A 27,956-nucleotide genomic window follows, 5' to 3' on the forward strand; every position below is an offset into this window, starting at 1 on the left:
TGTCGGTGGCACAGAGCCAAGCTGGCACTGCTCCGCGTCAGGCGCCTGTGCTGCTGCCAGGAGCTGGCAGAGCTCTGCTCTGGGAATCCTGGCACAAGGCTTGTGCCCAGGGGCAGCACTTTTGGGAGGGATGGGATTGGGAGGGGGCAGCTCGGGCTGTTTGGGGGCTGACCGACAGAGGACTGTTATATCCCAGCATTTTCTTGCCTCAAATACCTGTACTTCTGCCTCTTGTTTCAATTCATCCACTTCACAAGTTTCTGGGAATTATTTGAGCATCCTTGGTCCTGGGGCAGGGACAACAGCACAAGGTTTTGGGACTTACTTGAACATCCTTGGTCCAGGGACAGGGATAACAGCACAAGTTTCTGGGAGTTATTTGAGCGTCCTTCAGAGGGGGGTAACGGCACAGCATTTTGGGAATTTGAGCATCCTTGGCCCTTCGGCGGGGGATAACAACACAAGTTTTTGGGAATTATTTGAGCATCCTTGGTCCTTCAGAGGGGGATAATAGCACAGGTTTCTGGGAGTTACTTGAGCGTCCTGGGGAGGAGGATAACAGCCTCTTCACCATCCTGTTCTCTACTCTCTCCACACCATTTCATCCCTCCCCAGTCCTCGTTTGGCTGCTGGCTCACTGCCCCACGCCTCCATCCCATCGCTCTCAGCCGAGCCCCCGCAAACTCAGCGCACGGAGGAGAGCTGGGCGTGGCCAGGGTGGGCGTGGCTCCGGAGGGCGTGGCCACGGTGGGCGTGTCGGGGGCGTGTCGGGCGGGCGGCGCTTTGTGCCTGCGGAGCGGAGAGCGGAGCGGAGCGGGGCGCGCCGGGGCCATGGAGCGCTGGACCGGCCGCGTCGCGCTGGTCACCGGCGCCTCCGTGGGCATCGGCGCGGCCGTGGCGCGGGCGCTGGTGCAGCACGGCATGAAGGTGGTGGGCTGCGCCCGCAGCGTCGACAAGATCGAGGTACGGCCGGGGGTTCCTCCCCGAGAGGCCGCGGCGGGCGGGGATGCCGCGGGCAGCCCGATCCCGCAGCCCCGGGGAGGGGGGAAGGAGCTGGGCGAGGAGCGGGGCTGGTTGGAGAGGTTTTGGGGAGGTGATCCTTGTGGAGGTTAAAAATAGCATCCTCCCGGGTCGGGCTGCGGGCGCTGCGGGGCCCTTCCTGCCATTTCTGTCCCTTTCTGCCCCTTCCTGCCCTTCCTGGCCCTTTCTGCCCCTCTTCTGCCCTTTCTGCCCCTTTCTATCCCTTTCTGCCCCTTCCTGCCCCTTTCTGCCCCTCTCTGCCCCTTCCTGCCCCTTTCTATCCCTTTCTATCCCTTCCTGCCCCTCTCTGCCTCTTCCTGCCCCTTTGCTGCCCCTTCCTGCCCCTCTGTTGGGTGGGCAGGGCGTGTTCAGGAGTTCATTTCAAATAGGGTTTCGGTCCTACGAGGAGCATCTCTCCAGCCCCGTCACAAACCTCCTGGCGCTGGCTGGGGAATAGAGATGCTGAGCAGAAGTGTTTTCTCGGGATGCTTTCTGGGGCTGGGTGCTTCGGTGTGCCTCGCAGTGCCACGAGCTGAAGCTTATTTGCCATTTGGGAAGTTTCTTTTGAGGGAGAAAATAAGTTAGTCAGCTTGAATTTCGGTGTCTGCGGAGCTGGAGCAGACCTGTACAATATCCAGGGCTGTGTTTCCCCAGCCAAGATGATAAGAACTCTGCACAGCTGACTGCACCGAGAATAAATGCTCCAAAATTCATGGAAACCACGGCTTGGCATTGGTGGTGTTGCTAAGTGAGGTTAAGTCAAGAAGTGCTTGGGAAAACCCAAACTTTTCCCCTTTTCCATTGCCTATCACCGAGGCACTGCTCGCAGAGAGAACACCAGTGTGACTTGCTGAACTGTCCTTTGGGCTTTGCTTCTAATTTTGGACTTCCCAGCGTTTTGATGCTGCGGCTTGCAGGGAAAGCTGAGCTCTCCCAAGGCTTTCCCACGTGCAGCTGACAGTGTTTAATGTGTTCCTGCAGCCTCAGGGTGCCTGGCAAAGGATGCTCTAAAGGATGTTGTTGCTTCCCATTCCCCTGCAGAAAGTTGTTTCCAATACTGCTGTTCCCAGTAGCTCCCTTATCTCGGATTTTGTTTTGGAATCTTCTCATTTGGGAAAGAAATCAGTGAAAACTTGTGTTTTCCTCTGGTGCTCACGTGAGTTCCTTCCTTTCTGAACCTAAACCACAGCATAGGTTTAACAACGAGCAGTGCTGTAAAATCTGGCTTTTTTATTTGAAATGCACTGAGTCCCAAACCTCCTGTGGCGTTCCACACACGTGTTCACCCAGCTGATGTTTGTCCCTCTCCCTCCCTGCCACCCAAGAGTGTCTGTCACTTGTGGAGGGTGTCTGGACTGTGTTCTGCCCTGCTGCTATTCTGGGTTTATTTACTGTCGAGCATGTTTCCTTAACGAGGAAGAACATCCCAGCAGCACTGCCCTCTCGGGGCAGGGAAGGTGCTGAGGCTGGGGGGATCCAGGGTCACTGTGGGAACAGCTCCATCCCCTCCTGCCTGCCAGGGGTGCTGGGGGAGCTTGGGGCCAAATCCTGCCCTGCTTTGGGGCAGAGCTGTTGGTGGAGCTTCCCTCCAGGAGATTCACCTTGAGGCTTTTCCTTAAAAAACAAAAAAAAAAGGAAGATTTAGGATTGGTTCAGGATTGGAACTATTGAGGTGCCTCTGGGGATTGGATTGGTGAGGATTTGAGGGATGCTCTGATTTTGGGAAGCATCCAGGGCTGGAATGGGGTGATAGAGGGAGGAGAGAAGAGGAATGGGAAGGAGTTGAGGGTTTGGTGTTGGCAGAGCTTCACAGCTGGAGTTCACAGAATCACAGAATCCCAGACTGGTTTGGGTTAAAGAGACCTCACAGACCATCCCATTCCAACCCTCTGCCACCTTCCTCTAAAATCCAATGAATTTCCAGCTTGAAGTGGAAAGAGGGCAAACATTAGGGTGTCCAACCTGGAATACAGAGCTCACTTTGTAACTCAAAACCATCAGGTTTTGTTAAAATCCATTAAAGTCACCCATTTTTAGGTGAAATGGCTGGAGCCCCTGTGTGAGGTGGTTTTGTAACCTCCAGCTAGCTGGTGGCTGAAAGAGCAGGTTGTCTGGTGGGGATTTAGCTCGGGCAATAAATGCTATGTCAAGATTTCCTAATCTCTTGGAAAATCAGATAAGGGCTTGAGGCAAGATAACGAAGGATTTGCAAAGTTGCGTGTTTGGCATTAAACCCGTGTCACAACTCCAGTGGTCTTTATTTGACTTCTGAAATAAAAACGTTAATGGCTCACAAAAAAAAAAAAACCAAAAACCTGCAGAAAGATTTTTTTCCCCCTTCCACTGGCTGTGTTTCCCTCTCTGCTCCCAACCAGCCCCACTCGTGCTGCTTCTGTGACCAGAGACGCTTCATGTGGGTCATCAAACACTAACTTTCCCAGTCAGACATCGAGGAATAAAATAGAATTAAACTGGCTTTATTTTCCTTTTGCATGCCAGGAGGTAATTCAGGTTGAAGGCTTGTTTTAAATGCAGAGCCTGGAGGTACTAACAGCTGTCAAGGACTTTCTGGCATGTGCTCAGGCACTGTTTGCTGCTCTCCAGACACACCACGCGTTCCAAGTCAGGAGCTTTCCTGAGGCAGCCAAGCGTTTGCAGCAGCTTGGAAGAGCAAGCTTGGAGGGGAAAATGCTCCCTGGGAGATGATCAGCCTCACAGGGACCTCCTTGCTGCTGCTGGGGTGTCCTGGGTGCTGAGATTTAGAGCCACAGCCACTCTGGTGCTCCTCAACTTCCCTGCTCCTCGTGTTTTCCAGGGATTTGTGGTTTGTGTGTGACTCCTTGCAGCAGCATGAAATAGGGGAGAATTTGCACATGCAAGGGACAGAATGTTTGTCCTGGCTGGCAAACCCCTCTTTAGTCTTTTATTCAGTGAGATGTGTGAGTTTTATTGTGCAGGGTTATTCCCTGGGGTGGGGGAAGAACTGGGAGGGTTTGTGGTCAGTGTAGGGTCTGGCTCAGAGATGGGAGCTAAAGTCACTGAGGGACTCTGCAGCTTTTCTCTGGGACTGCAGAAGGGGAGCTGTTCCCAGGGGATTTGCTTTTTTGTGATAAAAATAATTTATTTTTCATTTATAGAGAAGTGCTGGCAGGTGCTCTCCCTGCATCCATGGATCTGGAGCGTGGCTGGGATTGTCACTGAGGGGTGATGCTCCAGGTGGGACATCCCCACCTGCTCCAGATCACTAGAAATCTTCCAGCAGCTCCTTCACCCCTTGGCCACCTCGCTCTGCTGTGCCCAGGGACACCATGGATGTTGTTTTCCAAAAGAAATCCATTTTATTCCTGTCTTTGTGGCAGCGCTGAGAGCAGAGCCGTGCAGGAAGCAATAAACCTGGCTTAAGAGACAAGGTTTGACCAATTAATTCCAATGCACTGGTGACAGCTATTGATCAAAGGTAACATTTATAACCAGGGCCTGCTTTGCCAAGGTTAGATCTTGCCCAGGAAACTGCCTTTGATAAGCTGAGCAGTTGCAGGCTGGAGCAGCTCAGTCCCTGAGGAGCTCCATGCTCTCCTCCATGGGAGGAGGAGGAAGGAGCTGAGTCTTCCTCGTGGGGTCTGAGCATCCATTTCTGGGCTCTCCTGTCCCTCCCAAGATCCCTGCCCAGCCCTGAGCTGCAGGGGAGGCTGTGGACCCTGTGGGTGCTCTGAGAAGGGTAATTAACAGCTAATTGTTTCATAGCACCTGAATGTGGATTTAATTACTCGCAGGTAGATCAGGGATGGTTTAGAGGTCACCTGGTGCCATTTGGGGCTGTCTGTCCCTGGGGTGTCCCTGTGGCTCTGCAGCAGGGGTGGCTTTGTGGGGTGATCCCAAAACCACAGGTTTGTCACTCCTGGGGCAGGAGGAGCAGCTGCAGGCAGGATAATCCCAAATCATGGTCCCTGAGCAATGGATGGCCTTCAGGATCTCCTTGGCCTCTGGAAGGGCTTGTTGTGTGTTTGGCCAAGGCTTTGCCTGGGGCTGGTGGGCGCTCAAGGCCTCTGAAGTGCTTTTACTGCCTCTTGTCCCTGAGCTGATCCTTCCCTGATAAACAGCAGAGATCCCATAATTGCTGCCCAGACTGGGGGGAATAAAGGTTTCCATGTCCCCATGGTTCTCCCCAGCCTTGAAGCTCAGGGGGCTCAGACCAGGCTGGATTCTTCCTCTTTCTCCCCCAAAATGTGCTTTAAAAATGTCTCTTTGTGGCAGATCCCATTCCTTGCTGCTCTTCTGTTCCCTTGGCCATGCTCAGAGCCCCACAAATAAATAACCCCTGAAAAAACTTTCCTGGGATTTTGGAGCAGGGATGGGGTGTGTGTGCTGCAGGGAAGGTCAGGTGGCTGTGCTGTGCCTCAGTTTCCCTGTGTAAAACTGGCAGCTGTCCTGGGAAGGTGGGATAGGACCAGAGTTGGACATGGAGAGGACTTGGTGGCTGGTTTTGGGTTTGAGGAGAGAGCCCAGAGCAGGGAGGAGTGAAAGAGCCTGGAACAGGGTCATGGATAAAACACAATGCTGTTTGTCCTGGGGCTTGTTAAATTTAAGCTCTGCAGAAAGTAGTGGCTATGCTAAAATTGAGTTTTATCCCTCTCTCCTGGGCAGTGTTGATGGTGATTTCTGGGCTGACCATGTCCTGGGTGGCTTTGTGCCCCTGCCTCTGTGACATACCAGATTTCTGTCCTCTCTCAGCCCCAGCTCTCCCAGCTTAGCTGGGATTAAGCCAGCGTGGCTGGAGCGTTGCTGCAGATGTTGGATCAACATCCAGATGTTGTGCTCGGGGTGGAAGTGTCCTGCTTTCCATGAACCTCTGCTCACACCTTGGATCTGCAGGGCATCTCAGACCTTCACTGCTGCAGGGTGAGCTGGGGGTTGATTTAATGGAAATGAGCAGTTTTTGCAGGTGGAGGTGACACAGGAGGCAGGTGAAGGTGACACAGGAGGCAGGTGAGGGTGCCAGGGAGAAGCTCTGCCCTCCCAGCTGGGTGTTTGTGGGCTGCAGTCCAACCCCAGCAGTGACCCCAGGGGTGATGCTGGAGCATCTGCTGGCTCTCTGGAGGCTGCTGGAGCTCCATGGGCAGCCAGACAGCAGCTCCAGCCTCAGCCACAGCGCTGGGGTGCTGGGGAGGGCAGGAGGCTCTGCTGGGCTGGGTGTAGATGGGCACAGCTCACAGCAGAGCAGAGACATTGCTCTAATGAGCTGTCACGGTGACAGCAGTGTCTCCTCCTCCCCCACGCCAGCCTGGAGCGAGCAGGGGAAAGGAAAAGTGCCTTGATGTGGGGAGGGACTGTGTGAGGTGGCAGGGACCTGCAGGGCTCACGTGTGACGCTGGAATTGGAAATTAGGTGAGCTGGGAAGAGCATATCCCGGGATGCTGAAGTGCTGGGAAAGGGCAGTGTGGCTCTGGAGCAGTCAGGGAGCACAGCTCAGCTCCGGGGAGATGTGACAGCTCAGCCTGAGCCTGGCTGCAGAGCCTGGCAAGAAGTGTGGAGTAATGTTTATCCTTGGATCATGTGGGCAGAGGGTGCTCAGTGTGACTCTCTCCATCTGACAGTGGGGACACAGCTCTGCTTGTTTGTGGAAATAAAGAAATAAACCTCACTCCAGTGCTTTATTCACCCTACATCTCTATTATGCTGCTGTACTGTTATTAAATCTTAATTAGCAGCAGCTTCAGACTTGCCAGTCAGTGCAGTGAAAGGGTTGGTAAACCCCCAGTTTTCCTTCACAGCTGTGATGCTGTTTTGTTGTTAGAATTTTTCTCCTCCATTTCCTTTAGATAGCAAAAGTAATTGGGGTGACTTGGGTGCTTTTCCAGTTGGTTTCTTGGTGCAGTTCTGTATTTAAGCCCGAGCTCAGTCAGTAGGACACAAGTAACCTGTGATGAATGGCAGGTTAGATTAAAAATTACCTAATGGCTTCTTCTGGCTTTAATCTCTCTGAACTCAATGTGTCTGAAGTTAATGGGATGGTTTGCCAAATAAAGCCCTACGTGACTCTTTCCTTTTTTCCCCTCCCCTTAAGAGTCCCTTAACATTTTTCTATCAATTAGTTCTGTAAAACCATTTTACCAGGACTGAGTGTTAATGCAGGGCACTGTGCCCATATGCACAGGGAGCATTAACCCCTTCAGGGGAGAGCTGAGGGTTTCTTAACGTTGCAAACCCATCCCACAAATGGGAGGTGTCCTTTTAGCACCTGACTGTCCATTTCCAGCCTCCCAGAGATAATGATGTGGCTCAGAGATGCTGGAAATGTCCAAGGCCAGGCTGGACAGCGTTTGGAGCACATTGGGATAGTGGTAGGTGGTGGATGGAGTGGCACTGGATGATCTTTAAGGTCCCTTCCAACCCAAATAATTCTTATTTCAGATTTTCCTCTCCAGCTGCTCACCTTGTCTGTACTGCTGCTGCATTACCTGCTCACTCTCAAATTGTTTACAACATCTGGAAGACCAGCTTTTTCCTTTTTTCCTCCACTCCTCGTGCATGTGGCGTGCTCAAACCAGAATGAGCATCACTTGAGTGACTTAATGGTCGCTCTGAAAAAAACTCTGAGAGCTCTGCAGCTCCGAGAGAGAGTCGCTTTTCAAAAGTCTCTCGCAAAGTTGCCCGCAGTTGATGTTGCTTTGAAGAGCCTGTGATGACTCTTTATCTGTGGATGCTTGAAGCACGTTCAGCCCTGCCTGGATGTCAGCACTTGCTTTTCAAAGGGAATTTGTGAGCACAAGTGCAGCCTGAGAGATGAAAGGATCTGTGTTGAGTCGAGACAGCAGACAGGGAGAGAGGTTTGGAGAGAGGTTTGATTTCCCTGGTCGGTGGTGGCAGAGGAGATTTTCTGCCAGGGAGAAAAGTCCTTTCTCTTGGTGATCCTGGAGGGTGAGTGGGAAGAGAGGATGGGCAGCTCCAGGACCACAACCCACAGCCATGTCCCTGGCATTTGAGATTCCTCCCAACTCCCTGTGCTCCTCTTTGTCACCTCTGAGCATCTTTGGCATTACCTGATCCACACTCTCCACCTGTTTTTCCCTCCTGTACCTTTGCAGGAGCAATGCCCCATCCCTGGAGCAGTTTACAACCTTCCAGCAGCCCTTCATACTGCCTTGAATTTTCTAAGTGCTGCTCTTGCAGATTTTCCCCCTCTACAGTTTTATCCAGCATTGCACTGCGATGGTGAAAAGGAATATATTTCCACTGCTCTCAGCACATCATCACCGAGGTTTCCTGCATGGCAGAGTGCAGGCAGCCCCAGGAGGGCACACCGAGGTAGGATTCAGCCCCAGGGGCACCTTGGTTGAGGCAGAGCTGCTGTCAGGCCAGCCCCAGCAGGGCTCTCCAGGGATGCTGATGCTGCTGGGATGGATCGATCTCCGGCTGGGCTCAGGCTGTCCCTGCTCTGTGAGAGCAATAATCATCATTCTTGTGTTGCTGCAGTGCCTTCCCTGAGCTGGGAGGCAGGCAGGAGAGCTGCAGGCAGGGCTGGGGTGGGTTTGTGCTCTGGGAAAGGTAAAGCAGCAAAGCTCAGGGTCCAGCTCTGCGGTGGGCTCAGCTGCTGGGAAACACAAAAATCATTTAGCAATCAGAGCCACTTGCCCCAGAGAGCTTCAAATGATTGCTGGGGGTGCAGGGAGGGCTGGGTGGTGCTGGTGTTGGTCCCTCTGCAGGGCAGGAGCTCCACAGCCACCTCCATGTGCCATCACACCCAGGAGATTCCTGTGCTGAGCCTGGCTCAGGCTGGGAATTGCAGTCCTGGGAATGCAGGGAGGAGTGGAAAAGCTGCCCGTGGCAGGAGCAGGGCTGTACTGCACCCCTGCCATGTCCTGCCGGTGCCACCGCCGCGGGCGTGACGTGAACGTTTGTCACCAGAGTGTCCCCGCAGGAACCAGACATCATGTGGCTCCTGCCTGGCGCTGCGAGCTGTCACTGTCACCGCTGGGACACATCAGGGAGGAGCTGCTGCTTCTCATTAGTGTCAGGGCTGAAGGGCATCCTGGGGATGGTGGTGGCAGAGCAGCAGCCAGCAGCACCTCCTGGCCTCTCCTGGGCTTTGTGCCACCCAGCCTGACAAGGGATTGGGCTGTTTGGAGCAATTATTGGTCGTGGCTAACGAGGAATTGCCAGGCACATCCTCTGCCAGCCTGGCAGACTTGCAGCCTGGCACCAGGGCAGGATTTCTGTGTGTTTTGCCAGCTCTGCTCACCTTGAGCAGCACTGCCCGTGCTGATGGACGAGCAGAGAGCATCCTCAACCCAATGCTCACAGGCTGAAACACTCAGCCTCTAGTGGACAGCGAGATCTCCTTTTTCTTAATTAGCATCACACTGATTCTTCCCCAGTGCCTGCTTTGCAGCCGTGTCAGCCCTGAGGTGGGTTTTTCAGGAAATGGCTGGATGAGCTGCTCCACGGGGACAGGGGGGCTGATGGCTGGCTTTTTCCTTCCTGATGGCTATTTCCCCCTATCCCTGATGACTGTTTCCCCTATTTCCCCCATTCCTGATGGCTATTTCCCCCCATTCCTGATGGCTGTTTTCTCCCATCCCTGATGGCTATTTCCTCCATCCCTGCTGGCTGTTTCCCCTGTTTCCCCCCATCCCTGATGGTTTTTCCCCCATCCCTGATGTTTTTTCCCCCATCCCTGATGTTTTTTCCCCCATCCCTGATGTTTTCCCCCCACCCCTGTCTCTCCCCAGAAGCTGGCAGCTGAGTGCCAGAGCGCTGGCTACCCAGGGACGCTGATCCCCTACAAGTGTGACCTGTCCAACGAGGAGGAGATCCTGTCCATGTTCTCTGCCATCAAGACCCTTCACCAGGGGGTGGATGTGTGCATCAACAACGCAGGGCTGGCCCGCCCTGAGCCGCTGCTCTCGGGGAGGACAGAGGGCTGGAGGACCATGATAGACGTGAGTATCCCCCAGAGGGAGCAGGGGCTGGGCCACCTGGCTGGTTTTTCTGGCCACCTTTGTCCCCATCTGCTCGTCCCAGAGCTGAGGACCTGCTGCCCAGGCTGCTCTGATGTGGCTCAGGTTTGCTGCTTGGGGAGTGGAAAACATCCTGAGCCCTCACCTTGGAGGATGGAAACACTCTGTACCTCCTGCAGCATTTTTTCTTTAGCTTTCTGAAGGGTGGAGAGCCTCACTTTGCTTTTTCTTTTTTTTTTTTTCTTCAATAAACCAGGAAATCGAGTGCCAAGCGCTGGCTTTTGCAGCTAATCCTGTTAGTTGTGGCAGTGGGTTGTAAAAATGGGCAGATTCTTTTTGGCTTAAAAAGCTGTAATGCTTTTTTGTCTTTATAGCTTAATTTTCTGCCCATAATCTGGTTAGGGCTGGATGTGAATGAGAGCATTTCTTGTGCAGAAATGGGAGTTGTGCCCATGGCCTGTCCAATTTTCAGCTTCTCCCTGGCTGCTCCTGTCCTGAGGTGCTGCTGGGCATCTCTGTGTGCCTTCACCTTTTTTTGGCATTATGTGAGGGCTCTTTTCTGCTCTGGGTATCCTTGCAATGTCCCTTCCTGCAGCTCTGGCTGGGGAGTGCTGAACCAGGAGCTTTTCCTGAAATGATTTCCCTTCCTTTGCCACCTCCTCCTGCTCCTGGGAGTGTTTTCCTCAAGGAGCAGGAGTGGGACTCGTGGCTGTGAGTAATCCTTGTGGCTCCTCCAGCAGCTCTGAGAGCTTGTCCTGGGAAAGGGAAGGACACATTTGAAAAGCTGCTGGAAGCAGTGGGCTCAGGGCTGCTGTACCCAACAGTGCAGTCAGCTGGGACACGTCAGCTCCCCTGGCTGCTCCTCCAGGCTGGGCTCTGGGGCTGAGCGAAGCGAAACAGAGGAGCACATTGAGGCTTCAGACTCCTGCTGCCAGGGCAAGAGCTGCCATATCCTGGCTAATTAAGTTCTTGTTAGGATTTTGGCCCGACTGCTGGCTGCTGTGACTGCAGCCAAAGGGAGCTCAGCTCAGCTTTGTCTGCCCAGGCAGGCTTTTGTGGGCTGCCAGCCTGGGTCACTGCACAGCCGCATCTCCCGGCCCCTGTTGCCATGGAGGCTTTAAAGAAAATGAAGTGAAGTGGAGCTGAGGCTGAGCTGGTGTTCAGCAGGGCACCGCCGGGCCCTGGGGGTCACCTGGGCCCTGTCACCTCCTTGTCCTGCTCCCTGGGGCTGGGTGGTGTGTGGGTCCCTCCAGGGATGCTGTGTGTCCCTTGTGCTCCTTTGTTCTTTGTTGGGTGGACAGGCTGGGGGGTCTTGGGGCTTCTTGCAGCTGAAAGCCCTTCTCCAGTCCATATTCCCTTCTCCAGTCCATATTCCCTCCCCCAATCCACATTCCCTCCCCTGGCTGCTCACCTTGCACCACGTTCAGGGAGGAAGGTTTTGGGGAGGGGATTGTCCTGTGTGAGATGCTCCCACACTGGTGTTTACAGTGGTTCAAAATCGGGGAGCCTGTGGGGTCCCCCAGCTTGTGGCTGCTGCTTTGGGGTGCTGGAAGGGTGGCAGGAGAGGCAGGGTGGTGACCCCACCAGGGCAGCATCAGGAAACCAGGCTGGGGGAATGTTTTATTCCCGGGGATGATCCGTTTGACTCTCGCCGCTTGGCAGAAATGCTGTTGCAGCACTGGGAGCAGCCTGAGACACCCAAGCTTTCTCCCTGTGCTGGCAGATATTTTCCTCTCACCATCCTCCCAGCAGCTGCTGGCTTGGCTCCTGAGTTCTGTGTTAATTGAAAAACCCTCCCACCTCAATGTAAAGGCAAAGCACTGCGATTCTGCAGAGCCAAACCCTTCACCACCCCAGCCTGGGCAGCCCAGCAAGCCTGGGCTTTGCTTTCTGTGCTGCTGCTGAGGGGTAGGAACAGCTCTGTGGAGTTCTCCCTTTTGTTCTGTGCCCCTGTTTCGTGGCTGCAACCTCCCCTCTTGGAAATTTCTGTTGGAAATGTCCCTTGGAAGTGTCTCTTGGAAGCGTCTGTGCCTCCAGGCAGTGCAGGCGCCGTGGCAGGGCTGGGGGGCTCAGCAGGGCCAACCCCCCTGCATGGCAGCCCATGGCCCTTTCCCTGGCAGGGCTGGGGCAGGGAAGGCTGCCAGCACCTTTCACGGGCCACTGGGCTTTGCAGAGCTCTGTGGGAGCAGGGAGGATCCTTCCCAAGCTTCCTGGGAGAGCAGCACACTGGGAGATGCTGATGGAGAGTTCCAGGGCACCTCTGGGCTGCAGGAGGGGAAGAGTTTCCCAACAGCCATTGATCCATCGATTTAGGAGGCATTAGGGCCTTAAATTAAAGGCGTTTTATCCTTTTTGGTAAATTGATTTTTGCTTCCATGCATTTTTTATGAGCTTTGAGGCTCTGTCTCCTTCCAGATTCCCCTCTCAGTATCTTGCTATATATCTAACAGTGAAAACCACGTTACCATTTACTTATTCCTTTTTTTTTTTTAATGTTCCAGTTCTTTATTGCCTGGTATTCATTCCCAAGCTGCAGGAGGCTGATGTTTGCAATCGTGGCTGTGTTGCTTCAGAGCAGCACAGAGCCCTGCCTTGCCAGCCAGCAGATCTGCTGTGGGTGCAGGAGGGAGGGAAGGTGTCACCTCGGGCAGGTTCTGAGCCCATCCTCCCCTGGCTCACAGCTTCCCCCATTCCCTCAGTGCTCCTTGGGGCTGGAGCAAAGTCCTGAAGTGCAGGAGGAGCTGTGTACACACAGAGACAGCTCCTGCACGTTTTACCCACTGACCTTTCCAGCCAGCAATTCAAGCTGAACTCCCCATTTTCCCAGCTCAGGACACACACCACAATCCTCTCTCTCCTACAGACACGGATTTGATTCTTGGCATTATCCATTGACAAGCCAGGCTCTGTTCTTGTTGCTTTTCTAAACCATCTGTGCAGGGATATGTTTGCTGTAGCCTGCCTTTCCATATGTGCTCTGGAGCTGGGGTGCTCCTTTGGATGCTTCTGGGAAGGGAAGTGCTGAGCACTTCTAGGAACAGAGTCTTTTGTGTTCCCTAATCTGGCAGTTGGAGCTCATTAATTCCTGGGAAATGTGGTTTCTGTCCCTGGGCAGTGAGCAGAGCCCAGGTGTGTTGGCCATCCTTGCCAAGGGAACTTTGAACCTTTTTTCCTTAAAATACCTCTTAAGGCATAGGCAGAACGAGGCAGAGAAATGCCTCTTGTGTGGATATTTGTGACAACAGCCTCGGAGTGATGCAGGCTTGCTCATTTTCCAGGCAGGTTTTTAGGTTCCCCAGTGCCTGATCCACGTTTTGAAATGGGATTTCACCCCAAAACCCAGTCTGTGCTAGTGGGAAAAGGCAGTCCCAGCTCAGCTGCCTTCCAGCCCGTTGTTTTGTGGGGTTTTATCGCAGGCCTCTGGACTTTCCCATGTGGCTGCTGATTGGGATCTTGCTCTGCCAGGAGCTGTCAAAGGGCTGTAACTCTGCCCACGCTGGAATGGCTGCTCCCTGAGTCACGCCTTTGGGAGGATGTTACCCTCTAGTGGCCTTTGCAGATGGAGCTGGGAGCTCCAAAAATGAGCTGCTGGGGCATCCTGGGGCAGGGAGGGAGGCAGGGATGGTGTTTGTCACGAAGGGTTTTTTTGGATTCCCAGATCCATATCCCAAAAGCCCGAATCAGGCTGGAGTGGGTGATTCCCACTCTCCCTATGGAATCCCAAAACCTGCACACCCCCTGCCTGCTCTGGGCTTCACTCCAGTGCTGAGGAGCTCTCCTGCTGCCCTCTCTGCTCATTCTCCTCCTCGCTGAGCCCAGGTGAATTCCCCAGCAGCAGGTTAAAGGTTTATCTCTGCAGTTCCAGGTGTGAGGTGCCCAGCAGTGACTGAGCTCGAGCAAAGTGCACTTGGAGGGGGTGATGACTCCACTGGTGCTGCCTGGCTGCTCCCACGCTCACACAAACTCCCTGTTTATCTCTGGCCAAGACCAAACCCTCGGGGATGGCCCCTGGCAATGAATGGGGAAGAAGGACTGAGACAAAAGCAGTGACCGGAAGATCCTTGAGCTGACCCTGCTCCTCTTTGTTGTGCTGCTCAGTAATTGCATCTCCCAGCTCCATCCCTTCCTCCAAACCTCTCCTGCTGGTCCTTTTGTGCCAGCAAGTCCAAGTTATTCTGCCCCATTCTCGTGCTTTATTTTCCCAGTGATGATCCCCATCCCTTGGTGTCCACATGGCCTTGTTCCTGCTGCTCCACCCATTTACAGTGGCTCCTGCCTTCTGATTCATCAGAAAATCACTTCTTCCTGGAGGTTTCCCTCACTGCAGTGTGTTCAGATCTCTCTGCCTTGCTCATTCAGCTGGCACAGTGACATAACCTTTGACAGGAGCTGCCAGAGGATAGTCACGTCCTTTCTGGATGCCCTCAGCAAACTCTGCCAAATCTCAGCCACCTGAGCAATCAGCACTGCTGCTGAGATTCCTGCTCATCAGTCCTGCACGTCCCTCTGGGCCCTTTGTATTCCAGCTGGGAGGATTTCCTTATCTTTATCTTCTGGGAGCTCTGACTGTGTTTTATGGCCAGGCAGTGCTGGAGGCAGCGGTGCATTAATGGTTGTGGAGGTGATAGGACTGAGTTTAACCCAGCCAGGGCATGCTGGGCAGTGCTGGTCCAAAGAGCAGGAGTCTGGAAAACCCTGAATCCCAAAGGGTTGGATGAATTACCCCTTGGGGCTGAGGGAAATGGCAGCAGGTCAGTGGCTTTCACACCCCCAGGGTGAGTTGCCCACTGTGGTGTTCCCTGTGGCACAAAGTGATCTTTGGTTTGTGTGCCCTGGGAGCTCTTTGGTGACTCCTCTGAGCCTCTGGTGCTCTTGACAGGCAGGATCTGGGGATTTCCTCGTTAAAGAGGTGACCTAATTACCTGCAGTTAGTGCCCTGCCAGCTGCCCAGACCCCAGCGTGGTCAGTGCAGGACACAACCACCAGCTCTGTGGGGAGTGGGGTTTGCTCTCCCTTAGTCTGGGCTTTCCCAAAACAATCAAATCCATTTATTTCTGCTCTCTCTGGGTGTCTGTGCCCCTCTGTCAGGTGTGAGCTGTGAGGATGAGCAATTCCCTCTCTGGGTTTTCCTGGGAATTGTGGTGTGACAGGGGCTGGAGCTGATATCCCATGCTTTGGGCACACGAGGGACAAGCCAGGGGGTGCCAGGCAGAGCTGCTGGGCTCAATTTCTTCTTTTTTCTCCCCCTCAGGTCAATGTGATGGCTGTGAGCATCTGCACCCGGGAGGCCTACCAGTCCATGAAGGAGAGAAACATCGACGATGGGCACATAATTAACATTAACAGGTGAACAAAGGGGGCTGTGGGAGCAGCCTCGGGGGCTTCCTGCAGCACAGAGAGGATTTAAGCCCTGGGTGGGATCAGCCAGGGGGGATTCCTCCTCCTCCCTGCCTCACAGGAAGGATTTAAGCACAGAGTTTCAACCTTGCTGTGGTGCCCATGGGGTTTTCCAAGGATTGTGGTGGTTGATACTCCAAACTGAATCTTCACTGGTCTAAAGCAAGGACTACCAAACCAGGGAGAAAAGGATAATAAATCCCAAACCAGGGAGAAAAGGATAATAAATCCCAAACCAGGGAGAAACTTTGCCCTAAGACTGCAGAGCCTGTCCAGCTCCTGCTGCACTCCAGGCAGCGTTTCAGAAGGTCAGGTGGAGCTGGGATGGTCAGTTGGTCAGAGCAGAGGATGGAGCAGTGCCCATGGGGTTTTCCAAGGATCGTGGTGGTTGATACTCCAAACTTAACCTTCACTGGTCTAAAGCAAGGACTGCCAAACCAGGGAGAAAAGGATAATAAATGCCAAACCAGGGAGAAAAGGATAATAAATGCCAACCCAGGGAGAAACCCCTGAGTGCCCTGCTGGTGCCTGCCAGCCTCCAGCCGTGTCCCCTGTGCTCTGTCCCCAGCATGAACGGGCACAGCGTGGTGCCCCAGTCGGTGGTGCATTTCTACAGTGCCACCAAGTACGCGGTGACAGCGCTGACCGAGGGGCTGCGGCAGGAGCTGCGCGAAGCCAAGACCCACATCAGAGCCACAGTGAGTGCTCTCTGCTCCTCTGCCCTCTCTGCTGCCATGGGGGACAGCTGTGCCCTTTGGGGATGCTCAGCACGCTGGGAATGGGCAAGGAATCTTGCAGCAAACTGTGCTCTCTGCTGAGGATGTGGGGTTGCTCTGGGAAGGGATTTTTTGGGGTGGGAGTGTTGGGGATCACATCAGAGGGAGGCAGTCAGCTGGGCTCTTGGCTCTCAGGCAGAACTTTTCTGTGGTTTATTCTGTTTCTCTGTCCCTCTGGGGTGGGAAGAGGGAAGGACCCACCAGAGGTACCTGCCAAAACAAGAATTAAGGCAAAGTCTGCTCTCTTCAACTGTTCCCTTAAAAAATGGGTGGGAAAGGAGAGTCACAGAAAAAGGGATGGGTTGGTTTATTTTGTTTGGGGTTTTTCTGTTTGTTTGTTTTTCATTTGTTTGGGGTTTTTTTTGTTTTTTTTCTTTCTTTTTCAGTGCTAAAAAAGTTTTCTCATCCTTTTTTCTTTTAAAAAAAAAATTCTTTTAGCGAAAGGGAATTACAAATCCTATTAGGATGTGCTCTGCTTTTTTCCAGTGTATATCTCCAGGACTGGTGGAAACAGGTTTTGCTTTTAAACTCCATGATAACGACCCCGAGAGAGCTGCTGCCACCTATGAGAGCATCCGGGTAGGACTTGGAGGAATGCAAACAGAGGGAAGTGGCTCTGCTTATAACTGAACAGCCTCTGGACTGAGCTGAGCATCCCAGAGAATGCTCTCAAATCCCAGCTCCCAAACCTCAAATTTTGCACTGGTGGTCACACACCGTGTAGGTTTTCATTTGGGTTCAGTTTCCAACTCCTTACATTTTTTGGTTTTTTTTGGATGCTTTTGTAAATAAGAATCAGCCAGCTTTGACATTTTGCAGGCTGTGCCTTCTTTATTGCAGGGAAGATGTGACCAGCAAAGGTGCCAGCCTGAGGAGAAGTGCTGGCACGGGATTTCCTGGGGGAATTCCTGTAAGGATGGCAGAATCACCGTGCCAGCAGGGAGATTATCCACAGCAGTCGGAGAATTAGCAGCACCAGCCACCTCCTTTGTTAGATTTTTAACGGATTGGGTGTTTCCTGCTGGCTTGCACTTTCTGGACATGCCCCAGTGACACTGTCCAGCCTCACTATTGATGGGCAGCAGAGGAGGAACCCTGTGGGGAGCTTTTCCATGATGCCCTTTGACTGAGACCCTCTTTGCTGTCGTTGCAGTGTCTGAAAGCTGAAGATATGGCTAACGCTGTCATCTATGTGCTCAGTGCCCCTCCCCATGTGCAGGTAGGCTGGGGGGGCTGGGGGTGAGCCCTGGCCTGGCTGATCTGCCTCTGGATCAGCTGGGAGCTTAGGGAGCCTGCGCTGGGGATTAGCAGGGATCATGTTTGTTTACACTGCCCGGGTGGCAGCAATGGGATGGCACTGCTGGGGCGCTGGGGTGGCACTGGGGTGGCCCTGGGGTGGCACTGCTGGGGGTCTGGGTTTGCTCAGGATGTGGGGTGGCTCTGGGATGGCTCTGGGGTGGCACTGGGGTGGCACTGCTGGGGCTCTGGGTTTGCTCAGGCTGTGGGGTGGCTCTGTGATGGCACTGGGATGGCACTGCTCAGGCTGTGGGATGGCTCAGGGATGGCACTGCTCAGGCTCTTCCCATCCCTGCTGACCCAGCAAAGGCTGAGCTGGCTGTGGTTCTCCCCCAGAGGGTGTCAGGCACTGCCCAGGCTCCCCAGGGAATGGTGACACTCCCAGAGCTGCCAGAGCTGCAGGAGTGTTTGGGCAATGCTGGCAGGGATGCACAGGGTGGGATTTGGGGTGTCTGTGCAGGGCCAGGAGCTGGGCTGGGTGACCCTGTGGGTTCCTCCCAACCCAGGATAGTCTGTGATTCCATGATCCCAGTGCAGAGTTCCTGCTGGGGAAGCAGACTTTGACCACGAGAGGTTCCTCAGCATCTCGGCTGAACTCTGCTCCCTGGAGCAATTCGTGTCTCCTGGCACTGGATCCCTGGGGATAACTGGCTTTTCCTGGCTTCAAAAGATAAAAACCCTGCCTGGGGCTGCTCTGGCAGCAGAACCAAGCTGAATCCTGGAGCCCTGAGATTTGTAACCAGGTTCATCCTGCCCCTTCTCCATGCCCATTTGAGCTTTTACCTCCTGCTGAAGGCAGAGCAGCTCCTTCCACCTTTGTTTTCCTCACACCTCAGTTAATCAGGCTCATTGCTGGGCACAGCTTGTGCAGCAAAGTGCTCAGTGCAGGATTGCAGTGCAGGATTGCAGTGCAGGGTTCCAGTGCAGGATTGCAGTGCAGGATTGCAGTGCATGGTTCCATTGCAGGATTGCAGTGCAGGGTTCCAGTGCAATCCAGGACTCCAGAGCAATCCCTTGCTGCTCTCTTGCAGATTGGGGATATCCAGATGAGGCCCACGGAGCAGATCTCCTAGCAGGGGAGGAGGATGAGCAGGACCATGAGCAGCACCGTGCCCACTCCACCTGGAGCCCTCTGGCAGCCCAGGGTTCCCTCAGCTGGCTGGCAACGTTTTAATCAAGTACCAAGGATCATGTTTGAAGAATTATTTTTCTCTCCCTCTCTCTGAGCTGGTGCTGGTGCTGAGCCAGTTGGAAGAAAAGAAACAAACACAAACTCGTAGTGGGTCTCTTTCTCCCCCACTCCTTTCTGAAACTGCTTAAGAGTAAAAATGTATTTGAAAATACTGCAGGGAAGTGGTTTGTGGAAGATTGTTTGTCTCCAGGCTGGTTTATTCTTCCTTTTGCTTTCTTTTCAAGGTTTGTTTGATCTCAGTTGCTGATGCTGTGTGTGGACCTAGGTGAAGTGGCACAAGATGTTTGCCAGCTTCAGTGTGCTTAGGGTTTGAGATTTTCAGTGGATGTCATACATGGAGCCATCTGATATTTTGGGTTTATTTTCATCAGGTTGATTACTGATGGTAATGATGCATGTGATATTTTTCTATTTCTTTTGTATTCCACTGCCCTAACCCCAGTGTACCACCTCCCCCTTTCCCCTTCACATGAATCATGCCTGCCAAGTTTGAGGAAGTATAAAAGTGTGTGCTTGATATTTCTCTTTTTTTTTTTTTTCTAGGTAGGTAAATAGTTGGAGGAAAAGCACCTGTCCTTGTGCAGGTTGGATAAGTGGCATAGTTACAGTCAGAGTGAGTTGTTGGGTATTTTTAATAAAAACTAAACTGTGTGCTGTCTTGTGCTCACCTCTATCCTTGGTATCATCTCCCAGCACTCTCGATGTTCTGTGTGTGATATTTGCATGCATTGACACTTTTCTGGGAACGTGGATTGCTCTGGTGCTGTTGAAATGCTGGTGCTGAGGAGCTGGAAATGGTGGAAGTTTATTTCTGTGCAGAGACACAAATTCAGAGAGAGAGAGAGAGAAAGTGTGGAGCGAGCCGTGCCGAAGGTGTCTGGGATGAGGAGAGATTTTAGGGGCATTTTGGCTACAAAAAGCAGCAGGTGAAAGGTCTGGGTGAGATCTGGTGTTGGTGCAGCCCCAGTGTTTGGCTCTGGGTTTTCTCTGAGATGAGGGAGAAGAGAATTGGCCCTGAAGCAGAGCTGGAGTTGTCTCAGAACTCTTTGCAGGGTGGTCTGTGCATGTCCAGCTCTCTGTGGAGCTGCTGGACACGTTGCCTTAAGATTGCAGAGCCTGTCCAGCTCCTGCTGGACTCCAGGCAGCGTTCCAGAAGGTCAGGTGGAGCTGGGATGGTCAGTTAGTCAGAGCAGAGGATGGAGAGCCTGGGGAGTTCAGGTTGGATAGTTTGGCTCACACCAGGAGAGCCCTGGGAGGAGTTCATCTGTGTCACCCCATGGCGAGGGAGACCAGAATTTGGCCACCAAGACACGAGTTCACCTCCCTGTGCAGCCTTGGGCAAATCACTTTACCTCTCTGCCTCAGTTTCCCCGGGTGGAAAACGGGGATGATAACTCTCACCTACCTCACAGGGGTGTTGTGAGGACTCACAAGCTTTTGTAAAGCACTTTGAGCACGACAGGCGCTGTGTAAGTGCTGAGTGTTGGTATTGAAGTGTTGCTATGAGTTAAACCTTGTGATACCTGGAATTCCTTGTGCCAAAGGCGAGCAGCTGCAGCAGGATACAAGGAGAAAACTGGCAAAATTGTTCCTTCATGATGGCAAAAAACAAAAGGCAATTTTGCTCCTTTTTTTCCTCTTTACTAACACATGGCGTGTTCTGTCCATTCCTCATCCAGTTTCTACTGAAAAGTGCACCTGGATTTGGCTTTTTAATTTATTTTGAGTGGAGTTCCTGCCCCTTGGAAAGTCCTGCACTGCCCTGCTCCAGGATGCCAAGGCTGTGCCTTTGTGTGGATTCCCTGGGCAGTGTGTGCCATCTTTAAGAGAAGGTGGTCGAGCTATTAAAGAGGCCAAAAAAACCCCCAAAATTCGAGAAATTGGGAACTTCTGAGCAGAAAACCTGAGCAGGGATGTGGTGAAACACTGAATTGTGGCAGCAGCCATGTGCAGAGTTCAGCAGATGTTGAAATGTGTGGCTGAGGAGGAGTTTTACACCTCCTGCTCTGTAAGAGGAAGATTTGGAGAGAATTGCTTGAGATGCAGAACCCTGACAAAGGGTTTGGCCAGGTGGTTGTTCCCTGCAAATACAACCTGGCTGCCCTGCAGCCCTGAAAGTTGTTTTTTTTTTCCCCCAAGAACATTTGTAAGTCTCTAAAGTAACCTTGAAATGATGTGCAGTATATTTTTCCATTTGCAGTGTGGTTTTAGGGGGTCATCCCTGCTGCCTGGTAATCTCCCCCTCGAAGTGTGGCCATGGAGGGCTCAGTGTGGCTTTTGTGGCCTCGGGTGACCTCAGTGTCACCTCCTGCCACCTTCCTGGGATGAGATGGGACACGACTCCAGGGCAGTCAAACCCCTCGAATGGGAGGATAGGTGAACTGTGTAATTTATCAGTAGGTTTCTAATTGTGAACTGTAAAATAAAGAATAAAAAGAGAGGCACACTGTGGCTCGTTTGTGGTGCGTTTGGTTATTTTTGTGTTAAAGCAGAGCAGGCTTTGTTCACCTTTGTTTGGTGAATGATGCAAGCAGAATCCTTCAGTTTGGGGTCTTTATGAGGAAAAACAGATTTTCTTTCCAGGGCTGGACAGCATCGAGTTGTGTCGGGAGTTACCTGGGGAGGTTGGGCTCACCTGTCCTGTCAAATGAGCAGGAGATCCTCTCGGGGCTGTTTGGGGTTTTTGGGATGTTCTGTTCCTGACAATTCCTGGGGTCTGTCCGGGGGCTTTGGGATTTCCCATTCCCAGTTCCTGGGGTCTGTCCGGGATGCTCCATTCCCGGTTCATTCCCGGTTCCCGGGTCTCTCCGGGATGCTCCATTCCCGGCTCATTCCCGGTACCGGGGCTCCCCCCGGCCGCCAGGGGGCGCTGCCGCGGGCGGGCGGGTCGCGCGCTGCCGCCGGAACCGGAGCGGGCGGAGCCGCGCGTGTCCGTGCGCGTGCCCGTGCGGCTGTCCGCGTGCCTCTCCGCGTGTCCCTGCGCGTGCCCGCGGCCCCGTGCGCGTGGCCGGGAGCGCCTGCAGGCCCTGTCCGTGTCCGGCTGGGGCCGCGGAGCGGGGCTGGGTGTTCTCTCTCCCCTTCCCGGTGCCCTTGGGCAGGAATTGGCCGCCATGGAGCGGGCGCTGCTGCCCCGCCTGTACCGGGCTTTGGGGCTGCACCGGGCCGCGCTCCGGTTGTGCTCCAGCCGCCAGCCCGCGGCCCCGAGCGGCGCTGAGCCAGGGCAGGGCGGTGCTGGCCGGGACGGTGCTGGCCGGGGCGATGCCGGCCGGGCTCTCCCCGCATCCCTCCCGCACGGCCCGCGATCCCTGCCCGCCCTCCCGCGGGGTCCCCCCGGGCAGAGCGGGGCATCGCGCACCGGCCGGGAGCTGCTGCGGGCACAGCAGGACAAGGGCAAGCCGCCGCGGGCAAAGGCTCTGCGGGCAAAGGCGCTGTCCCTGCCGCGAGCCCGGGGCTCGGAGGTGCTGTTCGGGGTGGCCCCGTGCTGGCTGGCGCTGAGCCGGGCGCGGCGGGCGCTGTTCCGCCTCTTCCTCAAGCAGTGTCCCGGCGGAGAGTCCCCGCGGCTGGCCGAGCTGGCGCTGCAGGCTGCGGCCCGGGGCGTGCCGGTGCTGCGGGTCAGCGGCCGGGAGCTGGACACGCTCAGCCGGGGCAGACCGCACCAGGGAGTGTGCCTGGAGTGTGCCCCGCTGCCCTTCAGGAGCCTGCGGGACAGCGAGCAGCCGGGGGACGCGGGGAGCGGGGCACGGCCCGTGTGGCTGCTGCTGGAGCACATCCAGGACCCCATGAACCTGGGCGCTCTGCTGCGCTCCGCCTATTTCCTGGGGGTGGACAGAGTGGTGGCGAGCCGCAGCAACAGGTAGGGATGCTCCTGCCTTCCCGGAGGGGTTTCCAGGCTGGGTCTGTCAGCAGCTGAGCTCTGGAGCAGAATTTGGGATGCTGCTGCTCCGCAGGCTGTGCAGTGTGGGATTCCAGGCTCTCCCTTTCGGTTTTAACCCATTCTTTTGGATTTAACCCATTCTGTGTTTCGGTTGTCCCACCTGTGACCCTTTTTTCTGGGTTAATTCCTGAGCCTTCCTGTTCTCCCTAAGAAAATATTTCATAAAGGAAGTGGGGTGTGGAGTGAGCCTGCTGGAGGAGGGAGGACAGAAATAAAAATCCACCTGGAATTCCTCCTGTATGACACTTTCCCATCCTTTCCCCCTTGCAGCTGCCCCCTGACCCCCATAGTGAGCAAAGCCAGCGCTGGAGCCATGGAGGTTTTTGATGTCTACAGCACAGATGATCTCCAGGGCTTCTTGAAGGTACAGCAATCCACTTTTTTTTTTTTTTTCCCCTTTCTTTCCAAGAGAGCTCCAGCACTGCATGTACCACCCAGGAGAAGCCCTGAGTTATCTGCAGTGTCTGTGCTGTGGGACTGCAGTGATGGGCACAGCACTGGGTAGGGAGAGAGGATGGCTGCTTTTCCTGGAGCTGGTGGTACCACAGAATCCTGAGGCTGTCATTCTGTCTGCTTTCCCTCCCTGGATGTGTGGCAGAGCAGCATCCCGGGGCTCAGGCACACGATGGCAGCATTGGGCAGCCTTTGGAGCAGCCTCGGAGCAGGGAAAAGAGGAGGAACCAGGGCAGGGGGGAGCAGCTGGGGAATTTTTTTACTGTGTACCTATGCAGGAAGGGGAGAGGGGGACCTTTGCTAGATGTGCTGGGAAAGGAAAGGGAATGCACATGGAAAAATAAAGGGGATTTAAACTGGGAGCAGGTGATAAAAATTTAAAGAATGCCAAAAAAAAATAGTCAGCTTAACTGAAAACGTAAAAAAAAAAAGTGTCTGCATGTTTGCACATTTGCATACATGACTTATTTTCTTTTTAAGCCTGAAAAGTTGGCAATTCTTTGTTTCCTTCCCTTTTCTAGGCTAAAAGTGCAGAAGGCTGGGAAGTGGTGGGAACAGTCAGCAGGCCTGAGGATGTGGAAGATATTCCTGTCATCAGCTGCTCGGAATTCCAGTGGGATAAACCCCTGATTGTGGTCATAGGTATCTGCAGTTCCTGGGCTGTGGGCTGGGTGGGGAGCAGCTGTGAGAGCATCAGGGGGATGTTTCACTCAAATTGTTCCAGCTCTGGGACTTTGCCTGGAAAAGGAGAGCTGGGAGGGAATCATGGAATTACCTGGCTGTGAATGAAGTCCCAGCAGGAGCTGCAGGATGGATGCACAGGGAGCTCAGCAGGGTCTGGTGGCACTTTTGGGTCAGGGCAGCCACAGGGTGGGGTTGGCATTGTGTTCTGAAGGGGTTTGATCCTCTGCTGGCCCCAAATTTGGATTTTCTGGGGTGGTGAGAAACACCACCACACCTCCCCAGAGTCCCAAATTTCCCCTTGAAAAGCAGGAATGCCTCGTGCCCAGGGAGGAACCATGAGGAGCTGGTGGAGCAGTGGCTGCTGCTTCCCTGAGCACCTGAGCTGGGCAATTCCTGCAGGGAACTCTGCCCACCCTGCTGCTTTTGCAGGCACACTCTGGGCTTGTGCAGCCTCCCAGAAGGTGAAGGGAAAGGGAATAGTGAAAGAAATTCCCCCAGCAGTGCTGCACCAGTCACCTGTGTGTGGCCATGCCATGTCCCCTGCTCTGTCACCTGGCACAGGAGCTGCTCTGAGCTCTTCCACTTGGAAGAGAGTCCTGCTGGCCCTGAGCCAGGCAGGGGCTGTAATCCTGCCCCGTGCTGGGGTTGCCTTGGCTCGGAGCACATTCCTTTTAATTAAAATGTTTATTGAACTCCTGCAAACACTGACAAGACAACGCTGCAAATCTGGCATCTCTGCAAGATGTGTGGAGCTGAATTCCAGGGGGAGCAGGGGGGCTGGCAGTGCTGCTGATGGACCACAAGGAAATGCATCCCACAAACGGTGACAACACCCCGAGAAAGGCAGGCTGGAAGTGGCAGTGGTGTCGTTACCTTGAGTTATGAGAGATTTCTCCAGGAAAAAGCCCAAATATCCTTTTGTCAAGGGAGATTGGAGGCTGATTGGTAGATGCATGAGGAGAGCTCCTGGACCTTGCAGCAGTAATGATTTCAACTCTCTGCTGAGCACTAACTCTTGGCTGAAAAGAAAATTGAACATTACAGTCAGACGACGCTGGGCTTGTTGGGAGGAACGTCCTGGATCTGAATATGTAGCATTCCTGCAGCTGCAGGGAGCAGCAGAGATAATTCAGCCTGGGATGGAGCTCCCTGGCACCACACAGATTGTCTTGGAAGTTAAGCACTTGCAGCCTCCAATTCCCCCTCCTGGCATCCTCGCTGGCTTGGCAGAGAGTGATTTGGACAGTCCAGCTTAATGCTGTCTGCTCTGGAGTCATGGCTGGAGGTGACAGACAGCCTCAGCCTGCAGCCTGCTGCACACAGGGACAGACTGGGAGCACTCAGATGGCTGAGTGGGAAGAGTTTCTGGGTCATTTGTTCTTCTTAGACCTTCAGTCTTTAGCTCAGGGTTTGAGGCTCTTCACAGAGCTGATGGTTTCATGGAGATGATAATATTGCATATTTTCCTGCTGCTGTATCTGAATTTCCTGCACTGGAAACTGCAGCTGTCAGTGGTGTTAATTGTAAAAGCTTTTTATGTGTTTTGTGATTTCAGCAAGCTCTGCTCTCTGAGCTCTGTCAGTGCTGAGAGGTGGAAGTTAAAGGTCTGAAGTGGGAGGTGTTCTGTTCAGTATAAACCAGGATTTCATCTGATTCAGTCAATACTCCCTCCTGTCACACTGTGCAAGTCTTTCTGCCCTGAATTTATGGCTCCTAATTATTTTAAGCAGCTGGAGCCATAAAAAGCTTTGTAAAAGCTGGAAGCAAAATGGGTGCCTTTATTGGGAATTGTAAGACCCTTATCAGGGACAGGAGGGGATTCCTCCAGGAGCCATTGCTGCTGTCCCAGCTGGAGAATCCCATGGTGTAAAACTTTCCTAGGATACTATTTTTGGGGTTTTTAAGCATCCCTGGAGTAGAGGTGAGGAGCCAGGCAGGGCCATGGGAGGCCTGGCTTGGATTCCTGGTGTCACTCTGTGACCTTGGCTGGCTCCCCCTTGTCACTGTGTGCACTGCTGGAGGCAAAGATTGGTTAGGATGGGGTTTGGGATTTCTGAAGGCTCACTGACCCCAGCCAAAGAGCTTTTGCCATGATGATTCCACGTGGGAAGGTGATGCAGGGTGCATTACCCAAAGCATCCTCTTCCTTACACCTTGCCAGTGAGATCAGCCTGGTAAAACACGAGTCTGGGCCTCAGCTTCCAGCCTGGAACTGGGAATAATGACCCTGCCAGCCCTGTGTGCTCAGGGGGATCAGTGTGCCCCAACAGTTTGGGGCTCAGCCAGCTCAGGGGGCTGTTGGAGAGGAGCTTTGGCTGAGCCTGTTTGCCAGAGGTGTTGTTTGGGATGGTGTTTGCTGATCCTGCAGTGTGGGATTCAGAGCCTGTGCAGCTCTGAATAACGAGGGTGGGAGGATTCTTGGGTCCTTGCAGGGAGAGCCAGGCAGGCTGGGAGGTCCTGGCCCTCTGCATTTCCCCTTGTCTGCTCACAGCATTGCTTAAAGCCTCTCCCTTCCCATTTCCCTTTGTGACAGTGTGAGTCAAACAACTCCTAATGACCTGGGATAGATTTCAACTCTGTTTCACCAGTGTATCAGCCCAAGCCCATCAGGGCTGCTGCATGGTTTAACAACTAATCAATTGGAGCCTCTGGTTAAGCTGTCTGCATGCACAAGCTGTGGGTGGGTGTGCTGGCAGGGCTGGAGCTGTCGCTGCCAATAGCAGGGGGTTTGGTGGCCCAGGGCAGCTCTGTGGCCCCTTGGCTGCCTTGTCCCTGTGGCCACAGGGAGCTCTCTGCTGCCACGGGGGGTTTGTGCTCTGTGCTCTGCACAGGTAGTCCTGGAAAACACTTTGGGTGATGCAGAACAGATCTGGGAGGGATGGAAAGGGAAAAGGGAAAAGGGAAAAGGGAAAAGGGAAGGGAAGGGAAGGGAAGGGAAGGGAAGGGAAGGGAAGGGAAGGGAAGGGAAGGGAAGGGAAGGGAAGGGAAGGGAAGGGAAGGGAAAAGGAAAGGAAAAAGGAAAGGAAGAAGGAAAGGAAGAAGGAAGGGAAGAAGGAAAGGAAAGGAAGTGCCTGGCTCCCCTCTGGTGCTGTTTGGAGCTGCTGAGGTCACTGAGCTCAGGGCAAATGTCAGGCAGAGCACAAACAGAACTGCACTGAAAGGTGTAAGGAGGTGGCTGGGAGCTGAGCTGAGCAGTGTCCTTGCCGTGCAGGGAGTGAAGGGGAGGGCATTTCCCTGGAAACACAGCTGCAGTGCCACCGGATGCTGGCCATCCCCCCCGGCAGGGCGCTGCACCCTGGCATCGAGTCCCTCAACGTCTCCGTGGCTACAGGTGAGAGCAGCTCTCAGCACCAAACTTCTGCATGTCAGAATCAGACTGCCAGCCCCACTGAACCATTTTCTTGCTGTTAAAAACAAAAATAAAATCCCTTAATATTTATTTGGTTTTGCTTTCCGACAGGTATTCTCCTGCACTCCATCTGCAGCCAGAAACGGAGGCATGGAGACTGAAATCCCCATTTGCTGGAGGAAGCTGCTGGCTGTGGATGTGGAAATGCTCTTCCCAGGTTCTCCACCACCACTGGGAGCTGCAGGCAGAGCCCCAGTGACCTGAGCTGCGTTTTGGCTGCTGCAGGAACCACCAAACTCCTGACTTTTCACCTAAGGCAGAGCCCTGGTGCTGTAGGTAACACCTGGAGGAGCAGCTAGGGGAGGGCAGACAGGGCTGGAAGCAGCCAGTTTGGCAGGAGAACACCCAGGGATGGCTGCCAGCTCCCTGCTTGTGCCCAGGGGACTTTGTGCATCACTTTGGGACAATTTGGGCTGTGGGTCAAAGTGCCACTGGCAGAGCCAGCTGTGCCTGGGAACTGCTGGGATTGGTGATTCTGTGTTTGGTTGTAAGCTGGTGTGCAGCTACCCTGCCCAATGATGGACAGGAGCTGTTGGAGAACACCTGGAGTGGGGAAAAGTGGAAATAAAGCTTTTGTAAAGATTGGCTGTAGGCTCAAATCAATCCATGCTGTGTCCTGTGTAAATCCAGACTGGGATTAGGTGGGAAGAGGAATCTGGAGCTCATTTCCTTCCAGGAAAGTTTCCTTTCCAAGCTGGGCTGATCCAAGCTGCCCCAACACCTCTGTCCTGCTTCATCTGCAACTATCCTGGTAGAAAAACCAGGCTGGCTGAGTTATTGAGAGCCAAAAGAATGTTATCACTTAGCACCTTAATTATTTTATTTAGCTGCTGTGGCC

The 27,956-nt window shown here is 53.7% G+C and overlaps 2 protein-coding genes across 3 annotated transcripts; both read left to right on the forward strand.

Annotated features, from left to right (window-relative positions):
- Positions 1–785: 785 nt before the first annotated feature.
- On the forward strand, positions 786–21,089 carry DHRS11 (dehydrogenase/reductase 11). Of its 2 annotated transcripts, none has more exons than XR_014855765.1 (7): positions 786–963; positions 9,750–9,959; positions 15,229–15,323; positions 15,943–16,072; positions 16,615–16,729; positions 17,304–17,369; positions 18,478–21,089. XR_014855765.1 is itself a non-coding variant. In XM_085078538.1 (7 exons), exons 1-7 carry the CDS (start codon positions 832–834, stop codon positions 18,517–18,519), a joined length of 768 nt encoding a protein of 255 aa, XP_084934664.1. In that variant the 5' UTR covers positions 787–831; the 3' UTR covers positions 18,520–21,089. The 2 variants fall into 2 exon arrangements, 1 of the variants encoding a protein (XP_084934664.1); XM_085078538.1 differs by having other exon boundaries at positions 787–963; positions 16,637–16,729.
- Positions 21,090–21,406: 317 nt separating this feature from the next.
- Positions 21,407–27,703, forward strand: MRM1 (mitochondrial rRNA methyltransferase 1). Its single transcript, XM_085078880.1, has 5 exons — positions 21,407–22,491; positions 22,843–22,936; positions 23,547–23,667; positions 26,921–27,040; positions 27,170–27,703. The coding sequence occupies exons 1-5, from the start codon at positions 21,407–21,409 to the stop codon at positions 27,217–27,219; spliced, it is 1,470 nt and encodes a 489-aa protein (XP_084935006.1). The 3' UTR covers positions 27,220–27,703.
- The last annotated feature ends 253 nt before the right edge of the window (positions 27,704–27,956 follow it).

Source organism: Lichenostomus cassidix, chromosome 19 (assembly GCF_008360975.1).
Source record: "Lichenostomus cassidix isolate B80296 chromosome 19, HeHo_3.0, whole genome shotgun sequence".
Taxonomy (NCBI): Eukaryota; Metazoa; Chordata; class Aves; order Passeriformes; family Meliphagidae; genus Lichenostomus; species Lichenostomus cassidix.